Source organism: Anopheles coluzzii, chromosome 3, assembly GCF_943734685.1.
Source record: "Anopheles coluzzii chromosome 3, AcolN3, whole genome shotgun sequence".
Classification (NCBI taxonomy): Eukaryota; Metazoa; Arthropoda; class Insecta; order Diptera; family Culicidae; genus Anopheles; species Anopheles coluzzii.
In genome coordinates this window covers 72630554-72658467 of record NC_064671.1, presented here as the reverse complement: position 1 = coordinate 72658467, position 27914 = coordinate 72630554, and the positions used below count along the sequence as shown (strand labels likewise).

Genomic DNA, 27914 nt, shown 5'->3' with positions numbered 1-27914 from the left:
GTAGGCCGTTTGTAATGCGTACGGGCGACGGATTGATGGAGCTATTTGTGGCGGATGGAATGCTTTACGGCAAAATAGTTTTTATTCCCTAGTGTGAATAAGCCAGTTTTTGCGGAGAAAAAGACTTATTAGCTACCGTAAGGTATACATTCGAATGAGCATTTAATGTGAGATATGAATAATCTTCTTTTTCATAGGTCAGTAAGTTTTTACAATAAATCACAAATGTTAGTTATTTTTGCTATATATGTGTCACCTACGTTTGATAAAATAACTTTCACAGAAAAGTTGACTTAGTTAGCTACTTTCAGTTTAGTACTACTACATATCTTTTTCCGTATTTTTCGTTTCATTTTATTTCAATTAACTGAAACTTGCAACTTTTATGCCATTTAATAAATTGCCCTACTTTTATCAACTGCCATGTTGCTGATGATCAATTACAGTGACTAGTTAATCGTGTCAATCAGTTAAAAAGACGTTTAACCAGCCAACATGACAGCGACTTCATGGTGTCGTGCATAACACTTGGACTGTCAGAGACGTCGTCGAAGGTTTGAATCTCACTGGAACCATATATTTACATATAATGTATACAAAATATGAAAGCTTTTTCCTTGAAATTACTTACCAACCGGGAGTCAAACCCAAGATTTTCTTTCAATATTTGACACTTTCGACTTTTATTTCCACAATATTTTTCCACAATTTAAAAAAAACACACACACAAAAAGTTTAATGGGAAAAGCAGATAAGGGTGTTTCATTTTTTTATTGTTTTCTATAACAACGATTCGAGTTAAAGGAAGTAACGTCGACACACACACAAACACACGCACACACATATTGCGTGCAAGCACAGTTCGCACCGATTTCATACCACGGCAAACTCGCATGAATCTTATCGCCGTTTCCGCTCATTCTCGCACCTCGGGAAAAAGACATCACATTCGGGAGGGAGACTCGGGACAGATTGTACAGAGCGCAAAGGGTGACCGCTTCGTTGTGGGTTTTCTTTTCTTATTTTTTTTATCAGGGACTTGGGGACAACATCTATTGCACATGCTTCGTAATATGTTCCTTTACTCGCGTTGGACGTTAATGTGTTTAACGGAGCGATGCTCTCTAACAACAACTGCTTATCAACTCGGCACCGTCTTGGTTTTACAAAGGAGTGAAGTGACCTGTGACCGTCCTGTGTGTGTGTGTTTACGCTAGCATGTCTAGTTCTTTGCTTGTTCGATTGTGATAGCATTCCAGTGGCTGGCGCCTGGGACCTGGATTTGGCCTGGACAGCCGACATGACGATGTCATGCAGTTCGATTGCGCGATGTACAAGAATAATAATAATAATAATAATAATAATAGCGTCAATAAATACACTAACATGTGTTATCTAGATAAATAAAAGAAAAATGTTCTACTAGCGCAGTTTTTAAGCATGAATTTTTCTAAAATCAGAATTCGCGGTGATGATCTTGCAGCGGGGGCAAGATTTGGACGATTCCTGTAGCGGAAGATAAAAAGGTGGTCGAAAAAAGGAGTTAAAGCAAGGAACAGATTAGACGTGCTGTGGGTTTAGACCTACCGATTCCGTTATCCAACACTCCTCACAGAGATAGTGGCCACAGATTTTCGATATGATTAATGTTTTACATTTTTCCTGAAGAAAGAAACAGAAAACAAAACAAGGAGAAGTTTCGTTAGAAAAGACACTGCCAGTTTGAAAGAGCGGTTGCGCCAAGCTAACCTTACATATGAAACACTTGTAGTGCGGTGAACCCTCCAGTTCCCGTATCCGGGCTTTAAGCTCTTCCAGGACCTGCGCCTTCGAGGACGGTTCGGCCGACTCCGAGGTGCTGACGTACGAGTCCGAGTTCGGTGTCGTACCGGCAGTGCGCGATGCCATAGAATCGGTGGCCGAATCGATCTCCACGGAGGACGTTGCTTCCTCGGTGCTGGACGTTGTCGAATTCAAGAAGTTTTGAGGTTTTAATTGAAAGAAATTTCCGAGTTATTTCCAGCCGACTTACCTGTTCTTATCTCCGAGTCCATTAACTCCCGGCGGTCCATGTCCATTGAGCTGGGTGTGTGGGGCCGGCCGGGGTCGCTTCATGCAATCCTCGTCGTCCGTGTTGTCGACGATCACCTCCTCATCGTTGTCGGTCACCATGTCCTGACTGTGGTCGTGCTCCTGGTCGTAGTCCACGTCGATGCGCTGATCGCTGCTCGTCGGTGTGACGCGTGTGATCGAATGATCCGCTACCGTGTTGGGCACTCCGGGAGGTTGCGACATGGCCCCGGGACCACCCTCGAACGAGCCCAGCAGTCGGGGCTTTACCACCGTCGTCCAGGGGCGTGTCTCATCTCCTGCTCCCGGTTTGCAGTTAAGCGGTAGCGTCAGGCGTGCCTTCCTGTCCCAGTGGGGTACGATCGAGCTGAGCGAGCTGATCGCACTCTCCTCCAGCTTCGTCATGGCCGGGGTGTCGGGTTTGATAATGTTGTTGTTGTTGTGGTTACTAATGCTGGTCGTGTTTCCGGGATGATGGAGCATGCTGGCCGCGGCGCTGGTGTGATGAATCACGTTCGACGACATGTTGATCGCACCGTTGGACGTCTCATCGCCGTAGCTTTCCACGTCGACCGTTTCGTCCTCGTCCTGCGGTGACGGCTGATTGGCGGGTTGTGAAGCTTGCGACGTTTGTTGCTGCTGCTGCTGTTGCTGCTGAAGATGATGATGGTGAGGGTGGTGTGGATGCAGGGGATGCGATGTGTGCAGGGACGGTGGTGTTTGTTGTTGTTGTGGCTGTTGTTGCTGTTGCTGCTGCTGTTGCGACTGCTGATGCTGGTGCTGATGCTGTTGCTTGAGAATAGGGTAGAGAGCAGTAAAAGTCTAGGTGAGACGTGGTTAGGAATGGGCATTAAATTGAAGGATGCAAGCACAGAGGAAATCTTCTTCAAGGACTTTATACAGGGTTAAGATTAACAAAATCGGGCAACAAACCTTTCGCACGCATTCCTCAATGTGCTGCGCAATCTCTTCCTGCGTTCGCTGCAAGCGCCCGTGGCACACCGGGCACGATTGGCAGTTGATGTTTGTCAGCTGCAGCCCGAACCCATCCTCGCCGTCAAACTTTCGCTTCCGCAGCTTGCCCCGTAGCCGATCCTGGCGCTTGTTGCGAATATTTTTGAACGTCTAGTGAGGAATAAAAAAAACGGAGAAATGGAATGAAATGGTGTAAATAAAAAAAAAACAACATATCAAATCAAGGGCAAATGCAATTTAAAATCCCATCAGATTGGTAGAAAAAGGTAGCAACAACATTTGCTTTGCCGTACCTCCCAGCGGCTCGTTCGGCCCTGCAGATTGTTTTGCACCGTGTGGAGGTCGACGCTCAGCGTACGCCGCAGCTCGAGACGCTCCGCGTGCGTCGTCATCTTGGTAAGCCGCGACAGTTCCGCCGAGAAGTGGGTCTCCAGGTCAGTTGGTGAGAGCTGGATGCCGCAGATGGGGCACGCGTTCGGTGGCGGTGTGCCGACGAACGGTTTCTTCGGTGGACCGATTCCTGCGTCGGGGATGAGAGATGGAATGATGGGAAAGAAATTGTTAGTGTAAAGGTTAGGTTTTTATTGAGTTATTTGAATGAATGTGAACGTTTTAGGTTAATAATGTGAATCTTAAAGCTTCTAACATTGAGATATATTTCATTTTGGTTGTACATTATATCAATTGGTAAACAATATTGTAATTTCAGCTGACAAATTTCCCTATGATGATGATGCTCACTTAATACTCTGAATTTTGGTGATTCTTCAGAGTTCAAATTTAAGAAATAGCGTTTTACATTAACTTCCTGTTCATGGTCACATTTTAAACTCTATATCGATTAAGATATATTTATCGAAAATGTGAAAAGTCTTCTCAACTGACATCTAAACGATGCTTCAGTTAAACGATTACTTCTCTTTCCTTGCCTTAACAACATCCAACCAATGCAATCCCCGAAAGCAAAACTGGAATTCGTATGCGGTATCGCTGCACTGCAATCATGCCAGCAATATGATAGTGTAATGCAATCTCCTACTCATTGCTGTAACAATTTTGCTGCATTCGTAATGGAATTTCGACTGCAATTCCAGTTTGCTCGAACAGTTCCATCCCTTCTAAAATCCATAAACGACCGTAAGGCTGTAATGGTGTGTAATGTTGCAGAAAATGGAAATCTTCCCAACAGCTGGCAGCATAGCCGAGAGGCAAATGATGCCGTTTTTTCCAGTCCCATGTCCCTGTACCTTGAATGATGTCCATCCGGTACGGAGTTGATATCACTGGCAGTGAACTAGAACGTGTCATCTTGTGGGATGTAGGATGATAGTTTTTCCGACGCTAGATTACCGAACGGAGAATGGCAAGTCTTGGTAAAGTGTTCCATCTTTACACAGCTGACAGGTATGTTAGTGTGTCCTCAAAAACTCAACTCAGTACGAGGTTGTCATTTTTTGTTGTCTGCCAAAACTGTGTCCTGCATGTGACTCTGTACACAGGCGAATGGGCAAATGTGAAGTGGTTCGAGTGGTTTTTCCTTTGGAAATGCGTCCACTTACAAGTGGTTCAAGTGGAATGGACAACAAAAAGACACTTGTTGTAACCGAAACTAGTAATTTGTGGTATTGTGGTGTGAAAAAGGTAGAAGCCGTAAGTTTACGACACCTTAATTTGAATAAATGAAATCCTGTAGAGAAGTACTGCAACATTGGAGGGATTTTTTTTTGTTGGGTGTACGGCATACGCAAGTGACAGTATCATTCCAACAGTATTTAGCACTCCTGCACCCAGCAGCCATGCACCCGTGCGTAGGGGTGGTTTCCGGCCCGAAAAAGGATTTCTCATTAGCATCGGTGACAGAAACACTGCGCCCGACTGCGACTACAGCACATGGGGATAGGTGAAGGGTGGTTTTTAGGAAATGGAAAAATCGACCACAGAAAACATGTCACCCCGAGGGGGGTCCCACGCACTGTACGCGGCACTGTACCACGATGAAGTCCGAAACCGGAAAGCGTGCGCGCCTATCCTGTGCGACTTCCTGTGAGCGGCGTTTGCGGTCGGTCAGCAGTAAATTGGGTGCGATTTGTGTCCGCGCGTTTTGTATGTCCCCTTGGTTGGTGAGTGTTTATGATTTTTTGATCCACCCCGGCACCCGGTAGGCATGTTAAGAGCCACAAAAAAAAAACAAGCAAGGATTGCATGCTGCGGCCCGGGACAGTGGGAAAATTAAAAAGAGATGATTAACTTTTAATTGAAATCTATGGTCAGTTGTAATAATGGACAGTGGCCGTGATTTGGGAGTGTTCGAGAGTGATTGAATATTGAGCATGTGACAGTTGTCCGTTGTCAATATGGTGCTTGGAAATGTTACACAACCCGTGGTGTTACAAGCTACTGATACAAAGTAGATCATTTTTATTGATTTAATATAAAAAGATCAAAGGCATTAAAGCAAGGCAACAAAATCCTTGCGTTTCAATTTCGGTACACTTAATCAAATTCTGTCTCAACTCGCTTTATTGTTCATTTTAGCTTCTTCCGGTCGCCAACGACTTCTTCACCCTTCATGCTTTGCTGTGATTGAATTTAAACATGTTTTGGGATTTTTTTTCGCATTAATTTCACTTTTGATTTCCATTTCCCGACAACAACGAAAAAAAAACCAAGGCTCGCTCCACAGTGTCCGTCACGGTCGCCGCAGTGAAATGCTGTCACCCAATTTCACTCCTCTTCCTGGGGGCGCGCGCGAAAGGATATTAAAATTGAAACCAAGCGTCAAGGCGTTCGCTCCGATGTTAAGCCAAAAGTGCACCATCTTGAGACGCGGTGTCTTTTTACGGATTAGGGACACTTTTTTTTTCTTGCTCGCTATAGCCTTTTTGGATTTAGTGAAGAAATAAGCGCAGGATTCCGCTTTTTTGCTCTCCTCTATAACGTGTATCTTAACACCATCCCCTCGGGCTGTAGGTAAGTAGATACAATACTTTTTTGAAGATTTTGAGAGCATCACTGCAAAAAAAAAAAACGATATCATGCTGATCATTGGCGCATCACGTCCAACTTCCGCAATTTCCACTTGCCCTTAGTGGACAACACCGTGAACTGCGGTGTATTGGCAGTTTGTGCAAACAGCGTGCGGGTGCTGGTGTAGAAATTGAATAAAAGTGATGCGTTAAGCGTTAAATGGGATTTTCTCCTTTTTTTTATGCTGCGTCGAGTTTGTCCCAAAGTTTGAAGTGTTGTTTGGAAGTGTGAGTTTTTCGTGCTGTGCTGGGTCGGTCACAGTTCGTCACGATTGGCCGAACCCCGAAATGACCGACCCAACAGGCACTTGAGCCGCACGTCCCGCTGAAGATGGTGCGGGAAATTGTGCGTGCGAGGATTACTACCACTACTAGCCCATGGGGTTGAAAGTGTACGGTGGCTGCCCAGCAGGGTGAAAGTAATAAAGCAGACACTTTCCCCCATCACCGTCCGAAGGGTTGAAGGGGGTGAGATCCTGTTTTTTTCTTGATTCTCGTACATCTTCTGCTTCTTGAATGTTTTCACACACACAACAACACAAACGGAAGCAAACGTTTTGAGGCCGGAAGATATTAAAGGGTTGAAGGGGTGCTGTTTTTTTTAGTAGCTTTTGTGGGATGGAAATATTATTGCGGTTTTTTTTTGTATCTACCTCGGGAAGGAAGTTTGCAACTGTTTGGGAGCAACTGTTTACGAGGTGTGAAAAATGTGAGATAATAAATATCGTGTTAAATGATACGATATGCTGGACGAACGGAGGACGCAACAGTAATATCTTTGAATTATGACACGGCAAAATGATTTTAATGATCTTTGTGGGGCTTTGTTTGGTTGAAAATTATTACAACAAGTGAGATAGGTATTAAAAATTGAAATAATACACAACATAGTTGGAGTTTGGGTCTATACGAAAAAATGTTTATCCCTTTAAAGTATATCTAGTTGACTAAGCGTCAGCCTGTTTTACGGAATTTAGCTAAATTTTCACCCAAACAGAACCCAAACTAAAACGACACATCCTAATCTTCCGATAGAGACTTGTAACTAGCAGACGCAAACAACAATCACGACCACCACCATCACCACTGGTGCCGTATGTGGTAACAGCTGTCACTAAATCAAACTCACTAGCACTAACTCAACCCATACCGTTCACCGTCAATTATCCGATCAAACCGTACAGACTGAAGGATGAAGGACGTGTGTACCTCATAAGGGGCTAACTGTCCGTGTAAGTAAGGCGTCGTAACACGCCGGCCCTCAGCGCAAGTAGCATGCAGTTGGACATCGAGAAAGGGAGCTCAGAATCGAGTGCAGCACCGCTCCGTGTATTTCCTCCCGGGGCTCCGTTTGTAATTAGAGCACCCGTACGTACAGCTTTTTCCCCTTTATGTTAATAAATCGACTTTAACTGTTTGCGGTAGAGCTTTGCAGCTTTTGTGTGCTGCACCGATTTTCTGCGGCCCGATTCTGCGTCGCCTGGTACGGGAGCGCAGGCAGGCTCTAAATTAATGGCACCGATGACAAGCGCTCCGGGCCGGCGACGGCGCACGGTGAAGTCAAGAATAATTGCCACCAATAAATTAGCGCAGATTATTACCGGTAGTAATTTATTTATTTATGCTACGTATTTATCGTATTATGATAGTGTGGAAAAGCGCTTGGAGGAGAGTGAACAAACAAAAAAGTGAGCATTTTTTGTTGAACCCCGACGGCACCTTTGGGAAAGCCAAAGTACAGGACTGGTAGGTAGTGTAGAGGCCGCTGCCGTTCAGGAATCGGACAAGGAATTTATCAGTTTGGGGACTGTTCTGAGGGGGCAAAATTGCGCACCACTCGCTTGCAGCTCGAGGAAAACCTTAACGGGAAGGTTGCTTGCGTTCAATTAACTCACTCTTGGTGGCGGGGTTTAGGTTGGGAGAATGGGCTACCATTTAAACTGTCCTCGAATGTGTGCCTTGGACGTTCGATTTTGCGATCGATCGAATGCGCACTCGATCGATTGTCATATAATCTCTACACACACACACACACACACACGCAAGTGTGCAAGTGTCCAGCGATGGTTTTTTGTGTGTAGCAGTTGTCGCTCGTTGATGACAGTCGTCACGGGGATCTTAAAAAGGTTAAAACTTCATCCTTACCGCTGGAATGGTCGTCCGCACATTCGTACCGTAGCTAATAATGATAGTGGCAAGAATCGGTTGTGTCCTTTCGATGGCCGCACTTGGTTGCTGATCCAATTAAGCAGCGTACGAATAAATCAACCCCACCGATTATTGGTGTGGGTTGCGAAAGCGACAACAAAGTGATACTGCACAAAACAGTGCAACGAGCACAACTGTATCCGTCCAGTACTGTATCACAAATCACCCCTGCTTGCAAGCTGGAGCCGATGCGTCTTCTAGCGCAATGATCGTCCCTGTCCTTCCCCGGAGGTCATTTGATGGGGAGTGAGCGCCTTTTTGTGGCGCGAGGAAATGATTTCTTCATTATTAAATTAGTTTTAGTGCGCTGGAATTGAAGTTGAGTCGCGTATCGTATATAATGGTACCCGACGTGACGTGTCAGTGAGCATTAAGCGGTTCGCATCGATGGTGTAGGTTAATTGAAACGGGTTTTCTTATTTCCGGATCGTGCACACTGTCGTCAACATATTTATGAGATATGATTTGATGGTTTTATTTATATTAGAATGGTTGGATGAGCTGAAATGTGTAACTAATGAAATGATGAATCTGAGCAAATTGAATTGTTGCAGTAACAGTTAGGAAATTCTGAAGAATTGGGAATTTCTTGTGCATGTGCACTTGATGTGCGTATTCTTTGTAATAAGTTTCTTTGTTACTAAAATTGTATCTCGATCTAATATTTTCGATGTGTTAATGTCAGGATGTACGAACTAAAACATAAATCGTACGAAACAATTTGAATTTGGTAAGTGAAGAACTTGTTTGTTCCTGGTTTTATGATTTTTTATGAAGATAATCCTCTGAAAATCCTTCACTAGTTTTCATGTCGAAAGTCAATCTTCAACAATTCGAATATTCTCCAGCTATCCTTTTTCATTGATCAGAAGAGTCAGTCAGTGTTTGTAAGGATGTTTTGGTCAGACGACTAAGCTATTTTGAGCATCGTTATTATAATGCTTTGTCAAGAATCAACGCAAGAATAAAGATGTGAGTCTCCGATGTGCGTCTACGAGGAGTACCCTACAAAGCGGTCTTAAGCCAAGACGACAAAATTAGATGTTTAAGGTTTAAAATCAAGTGGTTTGTAAAAGGTTCTCGCAGCTATGGCCGAAGCAGTTCATGTTCTAACTAAAGGCCGTTTAAGAGTATCACAATGATTTTGGATGCTCAGTTGGTTTGACTTTAGTTGTATATTCAATGATGTTCAAGGAACATTTGAGCCTTTTTTAAGATCTGACCTAATATCCTATGTATCAGATCTTTAGGGTTTTGTTAAATATAAGACCTAATATGTTTATTTATTAATCCATCGGGGTCTTGAAGATCCTACATGAATGTATTTAAATTAGTGATTATAGACTATGTAAGGTACATAAATCGATAGGGCAGAACTGACGCACAAAGATTATTAAACTCTTATGGGATATCTTCAAATTTACGGAATTCCAGAGATTATATATGCTTATATTGAGACCAAGCAACCTACAATAACTTAGCTAAATTTCGATGAAAATGATTCTGAATAAATTCAGTATCTGCAAGATAACAAGAAACACATCGGTGTGTCTATAGATTCCAAGTAGCTCGACTCACTCGACAGTTTCCTTTCGTTAGGTCGCTTGACTGACACTGTTTGCTTGAGGTCTTACTACCACTTACCTGTGTGTCACCGAGTGAACAGTGGAATGCTGACCGAACGCTAACAACTTCATCAATGCAATGAATCATATTGGAAACAAAAACGGGCCCTGTGCACTGTCAGTAATGCGTTTCCAACTTGTACCATGCGCAGCACACGATCACGGTTGTAATTACGGTTGCACAATCGGCCACTACAGGCAACAACTCGGATCGGAACGGGGTGCCAACCAACCGAACGAGTGAGTGAGATCGTGAAGGTGACTTCGAACCGATTCCGTTGATTGTTTTGCTTCCAAGCGTCGTGCGGAATGTCAACGCGAGGACACGCAAGCGGTGGTATTCGGTGCCGCGGCATGGACGCGCGAAGAGATAGAACTACAACACAAAAAAATGCCACCACTTCTCTGTACGCACCCGTCACGTTAAACAACCATCCGGCAGACACCATCAGGTTCCACACTTGTTTCCACTTATGTAGTGACATTTTCATTTCACATTGTGTCCAGCGTTGTTTTCGCGCTCTGTCGCTCGTTTTTGGTGCCCGGTACACGTTCAATAATAATTCTGCCCTTTTGCTGCTCCCCTGCAAAGACCTAATGTGGCATGCAGTGTGTGTGTGTGTGAGTGTATGTTTGAGTTTCCCTTTTTTTCGTGTTCTCTGTGTTATCTGCTCCAATAACTGCTGTTGCAGTTTTTGTCGCCCGCATCATGATGATGCCGCGGGACGGGTGAAGTTATGTTCACACCGCACAGCACCGCACAGCATCACACACTCGTATAGCACAGCCAACAACGAATGTACATGCTGTATGGGGCAAGAAAAACACCACTGCCGTCGACAGCTATCCTGACCGAACCGCATAACGATGAAACGAGGCACCTCCAAATATGAGGAAAAAGCATCGTCGGCATGAATCATACGCCCGAGAGTGTGGCCCGGATTGCAAACGATTGTGCAAAAGGAAACAGTCAGAAGAAACGCATCAACACAACAACAAAAAAAGCGCCCAGTTTGAAAAGAGTTGAAGTTGTTGGGGGTTGCTCCTACCAACACAATCACAGCATTTCTCGCCGGACACTCTGGTCGCCGAATTGGCTAATAGAAATGTCACACGGCGCGTCCCGCACGCTAAAAATTGCAAACCGCTACGGACAACGCTAATAATGATAAAATATTTCGTTCACGTATGGACGAATTTTAAATTGTTATAAAATTTTTCCCTACGTGATTTCCATCTGCCTGAGGTGGTGGTAGAGGGGTTATGAGCGAACGGTTTTTCCGGACAACGGCGGACGATGGGACGGCAGTAAAGGAGGTTTAGATCAATGTTAGGTTTAACTCGTTTGCTCCCGTGTTGCCTCCGAGAGGGGGAAAATGCCCAGAAGGTGGTGACACCAGTTGTGGCCAAACTGAAGCCCGACGGAAATTACTCATTGTTGTGACCCAAGGGAGAGAGATAGAGAGAGAGAGGATGAGCGAACTGGATGACCGTGTTCGGGAAATGTTGGCGGATGTTCGCAAAACGCATCAACTGATGATGACATTCAAAGGTTCTGGCCATCGATCATAGCTGTCAACTTTACTGCGGACTGCTGCTGCTGCTGCTGCCAGTGTACTCCTGCCATCCTGATGGAGAATTTCAAAACGATTCGTTTTTGTGTCATTAGTTAGGTGATGAGTTTTGCAATCGTCCTAACAAGAAGAACCTATGGCAGTACCAGAACAGTGTCTTATGAGATTTATTGTAAATGTTTGGCTTTTGAGATGTGAAATTAAAAGTGAGAGGACCATGTGCGATACTTCACGATGCACATTTAACGTCCGAGAAACTGTACAATTGATTAGCTGGATGGCAACAAACCTTCTTAGCCACTTAAAAGGAGACTTTCGCCAATCGACTTCAACCTTCCCGGGGGTGTAGAACACAGGGAGCGTTAGATTAGCATTTAGAAGCCATTTATACGCGTTCCGCTGGTTCATAAACAACTGCAGCCCCCGTTGCAAATGTCCGCTGCATGACACTGTCTAACCATATTCGGAGATGCGCTTCAGCAGTGTTCCCCCCTCCTCTTCCCTTCCGGTAGAACGCGTGACGATGCAGTCGACACAAAAATTGCATTCAATTCAAATGCATCTCACGGTTTGGTGCCGTGTGACGTTGTGCTGTACGTACGGCGAGCGACGGTGCACGGTTTGCTGCCAACGCTGTCGTCGTCTACGTCATCATCGTCATCATTATCATCAGCATCAACAAGCCTCGGTGCTGGAGGAAGGTGCCAGTGGATCAGTAGCAGAAGGCAGCATCCGATTAGCGAGCTGTCGGTGCATATGGTGTAGGTGCAACTGCAACTCGACACTAGAACAGGCTGTGTCTGGCCGCAATCACCGACCTTTATGCGTTTGCTAAATTATCCATTGACGGGCGCTAATCGCGCGCGCGCGCCTTTGACGTTGGGGGACGGGCGTGGGGCCGATTTCGCAGACATAATCGATCATTTTTCCGGTGCATGGGGGGCAGGTGCAGTTTTTCAATGCCAGCGCACTAAAATGTTTTGGGGTCGAGAGGCCGTAGTAGCTTTTTGCGCTACACTTGGCTGTACAGCTTGAGCCTGCACTGAAATCGACCCGGAATCGGTGGCAATTAGTGTACAAATTCATATTCGATGTAAGAGGCGGTTTTGATACGGAGGATTTGAAAAGGATTAAGTTGAAATAAAATGCTTCAAAAATTGATGAGATTGTTTTCGAGAAGCCTTATCTGTAAACTAGGTTTCGTTGTTTCAATATCAAAATAAAGTTCTAAGATCATTCTTTGAGTTAAATTGAGTTAAAATTGTTTAAGGCATAATCTTCCATTGAATAAAATAGTTAGTCAATTAAAGCTACAAAACAAATAAATGTTGTTACCTTAATACAGTAGGGAAACTTCTTACAATTAGAAACAATTTACAAAAAATTGGAATCATATTCGATATCGATCTACCAATCACTCCCTAATGATTTCCGGCCTTCATGATGCATGTACCCGCGCTAGCATGTGTTATTCGGTACGGACGGATTACACTGAAACCATTTACTTTAACTACCCGTTTAACATGCCGATTGATACTGTTTTAATCATCCCATGCTCGACCCACCCAAACCCAGCCTGGAAATGCTTTACGCAAGTGCTAGCACTAGGCGGCGTGCAGTACTGGGTCCCTTCGCCATCAATAAGTGTGTGGTAAAGGCGCCACACCTACCGGCTTAACAACTGCTTATCCCGCAAAACCCCCGTCCAAACGAACTGTTCGGTTGGTGGATGGGGAAATTACCCCTGCTGCAGGGGTGATGAAAAGCCAACACCGTCCCCGGAACTATGGCTGCAGCGGTACTGCACCACCCTTCGGATCTTCGCCGTCGTAGTCAATGATAAATACCAGATTATATTATTTTTCTAAAATATTACAAATTGTTTTGTTGCGGCCCAGATGTGTCGGATCGGTTTCTCGGGGCGTAGAGGGCGGAGGACAAACGGGCGGAAAGTGTTCACTGTCCAAAAACGATACTGGCCCTGCTTATCCCATTACGGCTGTGTGTGTGTTTCGCCCTCTTTCAGTAGCGACCCGCTGCTTACGCACGACAAATGATGGGCACCTCTGGTTTCGCTTTTATGTTATGCCTTTGGTTTGGTCGGTATGTTCTATTTTGTTCTCCTTGTCCTGTCAGAGAGCGCTTGTGCCGACAGGAGCAAAGTGGAACTTCCTCGCAAGAATAAATACGCACAGAAAAGGTAGCAAAGGAAGGCAAAGAAGGAAGACCAAAAAAAAAAAAAAAGACAGCGAACACACAATCATGACAGTCCTCCAGATTTGCCACTTTGCCGGGACTGCCTTCCTTTATCCGGTCGCTCTTTGTATGAGCTCCTCGGCTATTGAAAAGTTGAGAAGTCTCGTCCTTCCTTTCAGCCGCTCTCGCGCGCGCGCTCGTCCCTGAAAGTCCTTTTATTTGCGGAACGTTGTTTTTTTTTTGCACAAAGCACGTCGAGTTAGAGAGGAAACAGCTTCCATCGGAGGGGGAAAAACAGGCGTCCTCGTTGTTGACTTTTTTATTGCTATCTTGTCTTCGTCCGTTCCCCGCTTTTCCCGCAGCCGTTTTGTTGGTTTTAAGGATTACCGACAAATAAATCGCCCAAGCTAACGTGTCGGTGGGGCGAAGCTGTCAACGGGCGCCGGCGGTATGGGTTGGGTGTTGGCAGCATTACAAAGGGAAGCGAAAAAGAAGGAAGCGATCTGATTTCACATTCCCTGCTTCGGGATCGCGTTCACACCTTCTCACCCCTGGGGCTGCTTATCGCCGTGGTTCGCTAGGGCTTACGCGTGGTTCTGGTTGATGGATTCGATAAATTAAAATAATTTTGAAGGTTTTGTAAAAGATTATAAAAATGGCCACAAATGGTACCCATTGCGCACCATTGCAGTTGTGCGTGGGGCAAGAGAAGGAAGCTTCTCACCGAGGGGCGAGGGGTGACACGGGCGACAAATAGGGTGACTCGGGATGGGTAGGCCGAGTGTCCCGAAAGTGTCGTCCTAATTATTCGGGGCAGATGTCGGGGTACCTAGGGATATATAGGGCTAGATTGTTCACAGTCATCCACCGTTAAATACCAAAACTGGCGCAACTGGAGCGCATAATTTAGTTAGTGACGTGATGTCCCGATTTGCTCCAAACGAGGGGTTGTTGCTGCAGTTGCTAAAAAGATTAAAACCAAAACAAAAAAGAAACACCCATCTTTGCATGGGTCAACATTGAAAGTCAACACTGTATAATTGGCGGTTGATGCAAGGCATCGAAAATTGTTTTGCCTTTGCTGTTTTCGATGCGTTTTAAAAAATGTGGCAAAGTGTGAAGTATCCAGAGAGAGACACACACGCACGGATGCATATACACCCCATTTATGGCGGGCTGGCAGATCGGATTGACTGGGAAACCGCACTTCACACTTGGCTGAAAAGCCGCCGGGCCGGACGGATAGACGGTTGAAGTTGATTAAATTTGAAGATTTTAATCAGCGGCGGCCCGAGAACGCTCTTGCTGTTGGGTTTTTGCGCAAAATAAAAAGAAGAAACCAGCGAGCGAAACGTTCACAATCTAGCTGGTTTGGTCCCGGGGTAGGAGGGAGTCGGTTAGGTTTCTCTGCGTCATACGCCGAAAACACACCGATACACACCGATTACACACTGTGGCTGTCCGCTGGCTGTCATTCGGAGATTAACTACTGAAGGATTTTGCAGCCTCTCGTCTCTTTTTTTTTTCTTCTTTGCACAAAGCTCCCCATCATCGCCCCGGAACGTTTAATCACCCGGGTGGGAAGATCTCTCACCCCGTGGGATGAGGGCTTTTTTTATTCGAGGGGGCCTTGATTGGGTCTTGTCGCTTTCATCTTTTGAACGGTTTTTCGGCATCGAAGGATTAATTTCTCGAGGCCTTCTTGCAAGAGACATCATAATCGGATGCTGGTGGCGGAGCCGCTTGGCGCATAGTAGCACCGAATCAGTTGCGATCAGTTTTGTATTTGGAGGCTTATGAAGCCTCCCGGAATGGGAGAAGATCTTCAATTATTGAATAAATTAATCGTATTTTAAGCTGAAGAAGTGGTACTTATAGTACTTGGTACTTGGTTAAGCAAACTTGGTAGGATTTGTGACACAAAACGCAATTAGAATTACGAGTATCAATGTGATCTTAATATTGGAGCATCCAAGCTGTCAACATACAGATTGAGGCACAAAATCATAAATTGGTTTTGTTTACTATCTTTCAGTAATATCTCTTACCCAATTCTCAACAATAGATAAAAACGTAAGGTCCAAGTATATTTAAAGCTGCATCAAAAAGTTCAAGCACCAAAAACCTTGCCAATATGCCTATTAGTACCAAAGGATTTATAAATATCAACAATATTTTTAAGCAATTTCGTTCATTTTATCTTTTTTAAGGCATTGTTCTAAGCTGTATTGAAAATTTCTGATGTATATTGGAGCCGATTATTGGTCGGCCATGACATGACAGTTGTTGCGCATGATACATGCTCGAAATGAAAAAAAATGTTCATTTTCATTTGTCTCTTTGCTTTAGTTGTTTAAAGCATTTACATTACATCCTATGATGAGCTCATGTTTCTTCGCCTCTCCTTAAATTGTTGTCTTCTAAAGTTAAAAATAATCCGATTAAGCAACATAAACATGGCATCACTCGTAGCATATTATTAACCATACATTCTTGAACACTGCTGCTCGGCCAGAATATCAAACAGCGATAAATCATATATTTATATTCCAGTCCATAAATCTAACCTTCTTCGTACGTGCGCAAATTCTGCCGCTAATTCCCACCAATGGACTGTTGGCGTGTCGTTAATGGGCTAAATGAATGTAATTTCGCTTCAAAAGCCGCAAAGAAAGTCCCGATCGGCACGGCGTAATGAAGTGCATACATTGTGCTGGATAAGATAATAAACCACCCTTTCGACTTTCACCCACGCGCAGAATGCTGCCCCACTGTCATGGGACATGGGAATAAAAGTTCATTTTGTGCTTTTTACTGCTCAGGGCGTGTGTGTGTATTTGTTGTTAAAGCCCCAAGAAAAAGCTTAACCTTCGATCATAATAACGGCAGGCCGGGCCGGCAACATTGTATGAGCCTTTGTGTGCCAAGTGAACGGTCGGGCAATAGAAACCGGGTGCCGGTGCATCATCGCGCGCATCATCAAGGCTTATCATAAAACGTCGCTGCCGGTCAGAAGATCTGCCGCCGGCCAGCTGGATGGACGCGGCAAGCCGGTAAAAGGGTCTGTAAAAGGAAACCATATTCCGGTATCGTAAAAGTAAATAAAAATATTAAAAAGTATCCAGTGTGGCTTTCCATTAGGCCGTGGTTCGGACCTGTACCGCACTTCCTGGCTGGGCGCTTTCGGGTGCTTTGATCAGTTGGTGTGAGTGTGTGTGTATTGGATAGTGATTTTAGAGTCAGCGTTCGAACCCGGACCGACGGCGTGTCGGTAACTGCAGCGAAAACACTACGCGAGCGAGAATGCATTAATCAAATCCATGGAATGGATGATCTTTAAACGAAATATTACAATCCCCTGTAAATGAATATTACCATCTCACTGCCACGGTAACGGTAAATAAAATTCAACCCCGTTACGCTTCACCGTTTTGGGATGCAACGCGCACACACACAATCACGCGTGCGAAGAGTAACAATTTATTCCCCGCCTTACGCAACGAAACACTCCAAAAACAAGCAACAAAGGCCGCCCGACGATGCGCCGCCGCTTGCAGCATCAAAAAGAGCGCATTTTTATTATTTATGATGCGACGTTATGTGCTAATTGAAATTGGAAAACCGCATAAAAGTGAAGTACTGACTGGCCCGCGTTGGTAGCCGGGGTGAAACGCGCGCATTCGCTTCATTGTGTGTGGTGGCTGTTTGTGTGGCAAGGGGAAAGACAAGGAGAAAGCGGGGAAACCCCCGGACCGTGCCGTTTGCTGCGATTCGAACAAACGGTGTCAACCCCTTGTAATTTGTCAATTAGGACATTGTTAAAACTCACTCGATACATTTGAATCGGACCGGGGCCGGGTCCCACAAGCCGGCCAAACGGTTCCCACCTTCCCGAAAGCGAGCGAAAAGAGCAATCGAGGCTGGGCAGGGGACGAGAGCGGCACGGCCGAGGCACAGTTTCGTTTCATCCATTCTTATGAAGAGGGAGCACACGACACGGGCCCAGGCAAACCAACCAACCACGGTACCCCGAACGGTAGCAGGATCAAACAAATGAATTGAGCATCATGTCACTTTGAATTGTTTCGTCCTTTTGGGTTGGAATGGGGTTTTTTTTCTTTCTTTGCTGTTGTTGCCGATGTTTTTGTTGCTGTTTGCTCTCTGTGTATGTGCACTGGATTCGCTACGGCACAGGATGAGGCCGTGCCGACACTCATTATCCCCCGTGGCACGGCATGCCCGATTCCGTTTGAGGTTACAGCTTTCAATAAATAACGATGACTTTCAAGAGTTGGCAGCGTTCGCTGCAGCAGTAACGCCATTCGGTTGCCCCGGTTCCAAGCGGTGCACGAGGACCGCCCCGTGTCGGTTTGCCGAGGAGCGGTTAAGGCTAGTTGGAAATTGACTTTGATTTTACGAGGCCACTTTCGGGGCCAGCTTGTGTGTGTGTGTGTGCATCTCTTCCCAAAGTCATTGCGGCAGGCTCTTGTTGAAGTGAATTATGATTCAAGGGCTCTTGAAAGTTGGATGGTTTCGGTATGGCACACGAGAGTCTTTGCTTAGTCGGAGGGCAATGCTGCGCAGGCAGCGAGGTGGAAAGGAAATTTAGCAGCATAATGATGATAGGTTGGTTTGATGCGTTTCGCAAAGGCACAGGATGACGAGCGGAAGGCACAGATGTTTAAAGGTGCTAGATAAAAACATATAAAGCAAGAGCAATTCAAACAGCACATTAGACGGTGAAGGGCATTCGCAATAGTGGATGGAAGTGTTGAAAAGGATGCTCTATTTGCTATCGCACTCGGTGGATGGTTGCATTGTAGGTAGCGTACTGTAAGATGTGGACTGACAGTGAGAGCTCTTGGAATGGTTTGTCGTTCACAATGCGCTTTGTGTTATCTTGAGTCTATACATGATAGTGCACGAAACAAAGAGCTACACAAGAACTTACAAGCTTAACCGATTTATAATGCTACAATCGTTTCAAAGGTAGGTGTCTGCGGTATGAAAATTGTTGCCTAGAGGCAAATAAAGCGAAAATTTTCACTTAATGTTAGAGTAATTCCATCTTAATGGTAAAATGACTGTTTTAAAGCTGGAATATACTGGTAATGAGCATTAAACAAGATGGTCATTAGTCTGAATTATTGAATTATTGAATTAGTTCAAATTCAATTCTTATGAATTAAAAACTCTCCTCTTGACGCGGTGTCAAGTTCTTAGTTCAGAATTCTACTTTCCATGAGTTCAAATCTCTTCGTTGGTTTGTAGTAGGAACTGGCTTTCTGGTTATTGTTGATTAAATAGCAATACACTTTACTTTGGCATGTAATACACATTTTTTGTCTGTAACATCCGCAGATGTCCCGGCCAAACTGATAAGGTTAGTTAGAATTACTATGATCAACGTCACTTGCCAGGTGAGGGTGGATGGAAAACTCGCAGGACCTTTTGCTACCACCAAGGGTCTGCGCCAGGGGGATGGGCTTGCCTATCTTCTATTTAACTTGGCGCTAGAGAGGGCCATCCGCGACTCGAGGGTGGAGACTACGGGAACCATCTTCTATAAGTCAACCCAGATCCTGGCATACGCTGATGATATAGACATCATTGGTCTGCGGTTCTCCTATGTAGCAGATAAACTCGGATTGCAGATAAACGAGGCAAAGACCAAACTGATGGTGGCAACATCAGCGGGCCTACCAATAAATAATCAGAATTTACGTAGGCGTGATGTACAGATAGGTGAACGCACTTTTGAAGTCGTCCCAGAATTCACCTATCTTGGGTCAAAGGTCAGCAACGACAATAGCATGGAAGCTGAGTTGCGCTCAAGAATGCTGGCTGCCAATCGGTCATTCTACAGCCTGAAAAATCAGTTCACCTCTAAGAACTTGTCGCGACGGACGAAGCTGGGACTACATAGTACCTATATAGTACCGGTACTCATATATTGAGACATGGACACGGTCAAAATCTGACGAAACCCTCTTAGCCGCGTTTGAGAGGAAGATGCTCAAATTTGGAAGTTCTGCACTCAACTAAACAATTTGCAGTCAACTGGACAAACTTTCCCATGCTCTCAAATTGTTCAAAATTAACAAGATGAAATGTACTCATTCCATTAGTACTGCATGAATAAGTCCTTAAGACGAAAAGAAAAAGCAAATATATTCTACTGCCGAGTTTTCTGCCATGTGAAAGTGGGTAATAATTGTAATTCATCTTTTCAATTAGCTCTTCTCTCAACATCTAATAAAAGTTTGCCAACTCCACATGGAGGGTTTTATCGCTGTCAGACGTCGCGATCAAGCCGTTGCTGCACCGAAAATGAACTTCTTTAGCGAAAGAACGGCAAGGTTTATGAACCTGCCGAAACACAATCCATTTGGTAAGACGCGCCAGATCAGCGCTCCGTACTTCCCATTTCTATTTTAAGTGTAATAAGCACTCTCACAAAGACCAATTGCGTACAGTGCTGCAAGTAAGTTTATCATAGTACACCGTTTCATAGACTAACGCGCGCCGTAGCATCACATACAATCTCCGTCCGATGTGCGGATTCGAAAAAGTGTTTACACCGTTTACTGTCGTGTATCGTTCCGGGGAAGAGTTTTCCAGCTGCAACCATATGGCGCTACCGAGCTCTTTGGCCCCGGTAGCTAAACGTGTTTACATGTTTACATGCCCGAGCATCTTTGCGTCCAGCGGGTAAGTGATCGTGTTTAGGTTACACAAAGGAAAATGCACTTTGTTTTCCAGCGACCGGTAAGTGTTTATTCCGGCTGGGGTTTGTCTCATTTTCTTCTGTGATCTTTTGTTTTCCAAACGGCTGCTTTTGGGAACAAAACCCGTGCCGCAATGTTTTTGTGTGTTTGGGCTCTGAGAAACACACGATTGTTTGTAAAAGAAAACTGATTGCTTATTTTAATAAGCTTGGCTGGCGGGTTGACGTATCTCATCAATGTTTTCATGCATACCAAACAATACCAAACGTCAGAACAAACGGTTGCGTTGGGATAAATTAAATTAGAAAAATAATGCGCACCAGCTCATGCAGTATGGTCATACGATTTCACGTCTCATTACAGCGTGCGCATCATAACGCACGTATTTAGAAGCCAGCATACCAGAACTAACGATGCCGAAAGGCCCTAAATGGGACAATCCATTCCGATGCGTGCATCAATCTGTCCTTCCTTGCAAGGCCAACCCGGCGGGGAAAAGGTTGGGAAATAATTTCTAATTTAATCAGCAATTAATTTGTTACCATTAAAACAAGTACCAATTACAGCTGGTACCGAGAGCTGGGTGCAGCAGCCTGAACCACTCACTCGGGGGACTGACCATTCCCATGGCGACACCACTGCAGCAAGATTCTGTGCCACGTCAACTGTTTTTCGCATCGTGGCTTCCCTTAGGCAAATTACCGGTGCACGATAATATGTCTCAACTCGGCGTACCTCGCAGTTTTGATGGGTACCGGGAGTCCGATTTATTGCTATCATAATCGTATCATAATCACCCGTAGAGATAACGGCGTGGCGTAAGTGTGATCGAATCGCTTCACTGCGGGAGAAGCTCGCAAAACGCTCTAACCGAGCCTGCCTCGTACAACTGCCAGTTGCCGTCCGGAACCGGTTGTCTGTTACCGAGGCGTTCTTTCGCTCCATCAGCCGGTCCACATAGGTTCCATCGCGCGACGTGACGTGGACGCGCAAAATGTGTTTGATTGCAGGAAATCGAGCGCGAGCGAGCGCGCGGTTGCGCTGGAGGAAATGTACTCTCCGTAGCGCGCACAGTTCTGCACTTCTGCGATCTAATTTCGAGCCGGGTTTGCGGACTCCCGTGCGGGGAGGCGCAGGTGGTTTCGGCAAACGAGGCAATGTAATCTCGTTACGGGAAGTTCCCTGGCAAGGGCAAGGGTGTAAGCAACCACTTTGCCTGGGCACGTTGACTGTTGGGAGTGGGATGAATTTGTAATTTTGTCAAATTTCCTCTCACACACACACACACACACACACACACTGAGATACAATTCCATGGGAGTAGTAGAGATGCGAACGGATGGGACACTGATTTTCACACCAATTTGCCAAAATTCCTTGCACGCGGTGGTAAGTTGCCGGAGGTTCGAAGGCGAACGGTGAGTGAGTGAAGCGTAAATTCGATTGATATTTGCGATCCCGTCGGATGTGGTTGCGGGCAGAAAGTGGAACTCTCCCTTGGGTGGTGTTTATTTTCCAGGGGTGTACGAGAGCGAGGGTGGCACTCGTACTGAAGTGGCAGTGCTGTTTGTTGAAGTTAGCATTTTATTGTCGCAGTGGACGGGGGTTAGACAGTGACTAGAGAGGTGACGATTGAATTCTGAAGCTCGGTCGGTTCGGTTTGGGAAGAGTGTTGTGGATAATTTGGTAGCCGATGAGGCGGTTACGGTGAAGCAGTGTTAGCAAATTGTCTGCCTTTACAAAAAGTTGGCTTTGGTTGGGGGAGAGTATTTGGATTGAGTGCACAAAGCCAAAAACCAATTTATTGGCATTTCGTCGTAATATGTAGGAATTTATCGGTTTGCTACATGTAACGGGTGAAGCATAAACTGGTGATTTGGTTTAATTTTAGTCAAAGTAAAATGCTACGCAGTCAGTCTTGATCAGTAATCATACATTTTTTTGCAACCAATCAAAAGAGCAATAAAAAGAACCATATAGTCCGTTGTTTGGCACAGGGTTTCTGAATGTGAAATATATTCACTAAAGTGCTGAATTGTGATATTAGCTTAGTATAAATTTGATAAGAAGAGTGCACTTTAATCGCCGGGCTGTTTGCAACTATGTATTCGTTTGTCCCATAGTTCATTACCAAATTCATTGCAAAGTTCATTCGTGTAGTTCAAGCAGTTCACTTTATGCAGCCCAAATTAGTCAAGTAGTTTTGTCTATATCTTATGGTTTAGTTCCTTCTAATTCATATGTGTTTTCTTATTTGAATTCATATTCGAAATATTAACTGTCTACACCCAAAATCGAACACTGACTTATGAATGTCTTTATCACAGGAAGACAACTCGTTCTTGATAAAAAAATAACGATACAAATTATTAGAGCGTTAACATGATTATTATACACGGCTATTAAATCAAACCTACTATCATTATTCTCAAGTGATTCTCTCAAAATCACAAACACTATGAGTGAAGTTGCGTGCAGTGATTGTGATGTTGAGTGAAATATAGTCAGTCGTTCGTTCAGTCGATGTGATTGATTGAATGCAAAATTCATTAAAAACTCTTGCATTAAGTGTTAAGATTAGACTTCTGTTTGTTAACCAATTATTTGCTACAAGATGTCGGGACGGATGAGAATCCATCCCGATAAGCCTTGTAAGAGCCGGCGCGTTATTTAAATACGTCAACTGTGCACTCCAACATGAAGCAATTACAAGTCTAATAAAATAGATTTATTAATGCATTATCAACTTTGTGAAGCACAATTAATGTATATAGTATCCATAATGTTGTTCAAAAGGTTACGCAAATATCTTGAATCTGGATAAAAAGATTCCAGGAATATGTAAAAAATGAGAGTTTAATAAAAATCAACTAACAGTTATCATTTTTAAATCAAATTCTTGTAAACCATGACAACAATCGGAAAAAATCCTTTAAGTAATTAATGTTCTCGAAAAGTTTAAGTCTTTTCCCAGCTGTACAACAGTGTCCATCAAAAACGAAGCTGCTCATCGTACTATACGCCACAAACATCCTGCCCAACACCCTTAGCTCAACACAATGGAACCCAATTTCGTCGCGCGTCTCGTGTCTTAAAGTGGCCTGAAAAATAGCTGTTTGGATTAACATAACTCACCTAATGGATTTTTAAGATTTAACCCCCTCGACGGGGGAAGGAGCCCCGAAAACCGGGGAAAGCAGAAAACATTCGCTCAACTATCCCGGAATTTGTTTGGAAAATTTATGGTCACCCGGACGATTTGTGGTTTGCGGTGAAGAAGTTGTGTCCGCAACGCCCGCACTCCTTCCCCGCCCGCGGAACCGGAAGACGGCGACCCGAGCCTGCAACCCGTCCATCTTCGGGGAACCACAAGGCAAGACAGAGTGTGTGGTTAAACAGTTCCAAGTGGTTCGTACGAATTTTCACCATCGCCATCTTAACACACCCGGTGTGTAACACATAACTCAACTAGGCTAGTGCAAGACCGTGTTAGTGCTCAAAGGGTACACACACAAACACACGCCCTGGAGGCCAGCGGGTTCAGGGAAAAAGGGCCATAAAAACGCCAACCCACAAATAGATCACCCGCCGATTATTTAATTGTTACGCGTGTTTTTAAAGACAAATGGTACCATATTGTGCCCCCGGAAAGGTTTGGAAATGCGAAGCACGCGAGCGGACGGCATTTTCCCCTTTGCTTGATGGTTTTGCTTTCTTCGTACCAAGGAGCTCCTTGGTTTTTGGGAGCCTTGTTTACACGATGAAGTTGTGCCAACCTTCAAGTGCACGACGGTCCACTCGTGTTGTGTGTTTTGATTACCATAACCAGCTTTCTGCTCCGAGCTGGGCCAAAAATAGCTGGCTCATCACAGCCGATCGCACGGGACACAGCCAGCCGATCTGTGTCGGGTGTGTCGTTTACGGCTACGCTCGGCTTAATTATGTACACGCAAGTGAAGGAGAAGATGGAAAGATCACGTTAAACAATTCCAGATTATGCAGGGCAGGGCAGAGGATGCGTAGGGTGGGAAGTGAAAATTCCTTGGAAAATTTCCGCTCTCATAGCTCGCCTTCACGCCAACGCCGGGGTGGGTGTTAGTCTGCGTATCGGATTGCGCCGGGTGTAACGATGAAAAGGTTATTATGAGGTATTGTTTTCCATGGCAAAGTATCCAAAACAAACACGGCACGATGTCGAAGTTAAGTGGCTCGGGTCGAGGACAGCACAAGGGTCACCGAAGGGTCGTCGGGTTGGGTAACAAATCATGGCCAATTAGTGCGTATTAGGACAACGATAGCGTTGACATGTTCCGCTAATCGGTGGTTGGGAGGAAAAGGTGTAAAACTGAGAACAGAATGTTGTCTTCGGGTTGGTTTCGGGGTTGAAAAGAACATGTATCTTTGAATTATGTTTAACTAACTATGCAAATTGTTACAATAATGAATGTTGAACATTAGAAATTGATTCAGCCGCAACAATTTCCATCATCACCACAGAAAGTGTTGAGCTGTGCTTAATGGTTACAAAGAAAGTGTTAAAGCCTGTTCCTTCCTGAACGCAACGCCTCATCCCATAAACAATCCCAAAAACAGTTTTAAAAGCGCTGTTAAGTGCGGCTTGTAATTTGAGTTTGAAAAATGTCTTTACACCAGCCCCGCTCCCGCTCCTTTGGCGGTCAAAATTTAGGACGCACGGGTAAAAAGGGAGGACGCAGTAAAACCGATCGTGTTACACTTCCGACATGTTTGTGTGCGTGTGGTACGGCGAAGCGTACGCTTCGAAGCGTCTGGAGCAGTAGGAAATGTGCTAACCGAGTCCGGTTGAATGTCGGCACGCTTCGGTGATGATAATAAAAACTAATTTTCACCTCAGAGGGGCTTTGATCCTGCCCTGACTGGTTCCGATTCGTGTGAGACACGTCCCGGAGATGGAATGGCCAAAGAACGGAGGGAGTGGAATACTTACGTCGAAATCCGGGCGTTTCCGGGCTCCGTTCCGGGGTGCAGATGCGGTCCCGCTCGCGGTCGCCGTCCTCGCTGGTTTGGCCCTCTAGCGATTCATCCTTGGCGGGCGGCGACAGTGACGTACAGGCCGGGCTGGACGAGTCCGTCCGGAAGGATTCGGAACCCGAGCCGGACGAACCGAACAGTAAACCCTTGGAGAAAATGTTCTATGATCATTTAGTGGCGGGTCTGTGTGGCCGGATCGGGCGCGAGTTCCCGCGCCCGGCGACACCGACGGCATTGCTGCGGCACTACGGACACTTACTTGATCAATGCCGAACCCCAGACATTTCGGGGGCGCAAACGCCGACGGGAGGGGCAGGTTGGACGGGAACGGTTTCACGAACGCACCGCCACCGCTGAACGGGCTGGTGCCGCTCGCGGTCGAGACGGCCGGATTGAGCGGGTGCAGAAAGTGGGGCTGGAAGCCGTGCAGAAGGTGCGCCCCGTAGCCGCTCATCAGTGAAAGATGGTGCAGGTCCTTGGCGTCGGGCAGCTGCGTTGATTCGGGGGCAAGAATCGGGGGAAAAAACGAACAAATACGGGTTAGAAGTGGAGAGGATTGTTTATAGCCCGGATGGTTTCATAAATACATCACGGATATTATGGAATAAGAATAAAATATCATAGTGATGTTAGTAGAAGGGATGTTTTGGAAAAAGGGTTTAGAATTTATTAAATATGTCAGCACGTTACTCATGACATTCGAGCTTTGAATGTACATAAAATGTGCAAATAATCTTTGCAATAGCTATTGTTTTCATACAGTGTTTTTGCTCTACTGTTATTGTAGTTTGGGTAATTATACTGTTTACATGTATTTCTTAATAATTTTTAAGTTTTGTCATGGTGGTTTGTGTGAGATTACCGGAGAAAAGGTCGCGTAGAAAATTTAAATTCAATTTCAATTCTAATAATATTGTAATATTAATTCAGGACTTAAGTAACGAAAACTATACATTTTCCATAAACAGTTTAAATGACTCAATATTTAGGTTAATTTATCGACCTAACCAAAAAATAAAAAAATGAAGGATGAATACACCAAAACAGACGGAAACATGACATTGATAAATGAAAAAAAACAACATAAATCTAAGATAAAAGATTTGTACTATTTTAACTGTATTAAGAAAAGTTGTTTGTTTGTTTCATCTAATTGTTGGAGCTTTTAAATGTCTTCTATAAGCTTGTTGATTTAATTTTAAACGTGACCTTCTTGCGTTTGTCTAAACGTTTTTGACTGGTTTTATTTACATGATAACTGCTTATTTTAGGCAGTTTACGAGACGTAAATGAAACAAAAAATCTAATTTTAAGCTTATTTGAATAATGTAATGCTGATTTTCAATTTTAATTTGTGTTAGAACCTCAACACTCCAATAAAATATCATGATTAGTATATCCAATACTAATTATTATTGCCACATTACAAATCGTTCATTGGTTTTGGGTAAGCTTTGGGTAATTTGGGTAAGTTTCTGGGGTAATATTGCGAAATTTTGGGTTTTCCGAAAACAAAGAAAAGACATGAGTAAAAACTCCATTTTAATATTTAAAACATTGCTTGTCGCCTTGTCGAATTTGTTAATTGTCCTTATGAGTGTGGTGCACGCTTTCGTGACAATGTATAAATGAAACTATTTGCGTATTTTAAGTAACATTTTCACATAAATAGACCACATAAAAGGACAATTGGGGTACCAACAGCACCCAAGAACATACTTGAGAGTGAAAGGGTCGTTGTATGCGCAGGGCGTCACTTAATCCATTCGTTGCTTGCGAGAAAACTACCAGCGCTGGCGAGGACATGTGAGCGGATCCATAGCTCGGATTATCCATCATACGGTTTCGGTGCGCTTCGGTAAAGGGGCGCAATTATCACGAGACATTTATTACACTGAAGTACTGTAATGTTTACGATACACGTTCACACACACACAATTTTAATCATTGGTTAGAAGACACGGTTTGTGTGATGATTTGCTCACCAACCACTCGAACACGACACTTTTGAATTTCGGATGTTTATCACGTGCAGTTGATACGTCACGAGGAAACAGATGACACCGAACCGTTCTGGTGACACTTTTTTGTGCAAACTTTTTTCGGAGCTTTGAAACTAGTTTTACCTGCAAATAACTTAACTTCACTGTTTGTTTTGACCCCGGACTGGACGTTCTGTTTTCCTCACTAAAACACTTCACCACCTTAGATTTACACGTATTTTCCTTCAACGGGATACACACCACACGGAGTGGCACTGTGAACTAATGCCAACGGGACAAAATCACTCGCGGAATCACACGACACTCACGACATACGAACGACACACACGCACGGACGAGAGCGCAACGATTCGGCCACGTCCTGTCGCGGCAGATACTTGCAGTGAACTGAAGCTGCGCCTTGTCGACGCAGATGCTGCGGTGCCGCTTTGGGAGACTGGGTGCGCATTGGCTGGACACGTTGGGTTGGAACCATTTTTTCGTAGCGCATGCGGCACGC

General features: G+C 44.7%; 1 protein-coding gene across 5 annotated transcripts; it reads right to left on the bottom strand.

The window, feature by feature from the left end:
• Positions 1–734: 734 nt before the first annotated feature.
• On the bottom strand, positions 735–27914 carry LOC120958289 (protein Teyrha-meyrha-like). 5 transcript variants are annotated; one of them, XM_040380972.2, is made up of 9 exons: positions 27132–27914; positions 25672–25902; positions 25369–25573; positions 3339–3565; positions 3004–3195; positions 2033–2892; positions 1750–1957; positions 1588–1662; positions 735–1506 (listed from the first exon to the last, which is right to left on the bottom strand). In XM_040380972.2, the coding sequence occupies exons 1-9, from the start codon at positions 27249–27251 to the stop codon at positions 1435–1437; spliced, it is 2190 nt and encodes a 729-aa protein (XP_040236906.2). In that variant the 5' UTR covers positions 27252–27914; the 3' UTR covers positions 735–1434. The 5 variants fall into 5 exon arrangements, 4 of the variants coding, with proteins under 4 accessions (XP_040236906.2, XP_040236907.2, XP_040236908.2 ...); XM_040380973.2 differs by having other exon boundaries at positions 25369–25558; XM_040380974.2 differs by having other exon boundaries at positions 2033–2862; positions 27132–27913.

What these genes read in the sequence shown, in the direction of transcription:
- LOC120958289 (XM_040380972.2), bottom strand. Translation starts at nt 27,251, where the DNA reads ATGATGGATAATCCGAGCTATGGATCCGCTCACATGTCCTCGCCAGCG. An exon ending in TTGAGGAATGCGTGCGAAAG is followed by an intron (nt 2,893 to 3,003) that starts GTTTGTTGCCCG and finishes CGTCTCACCTAG; the next exon opens with ACTTTTACTGCTCTCTACCC. An exon ending in ACAAGTGTTTCATATGTAAG is followed by an intron (nt 1,663 to 1,749) that starts GTTAGCTTGGCG and finishes TTCTTTCTTCAG; the next exon opens with GAAAAATGTAAAACATTAAT.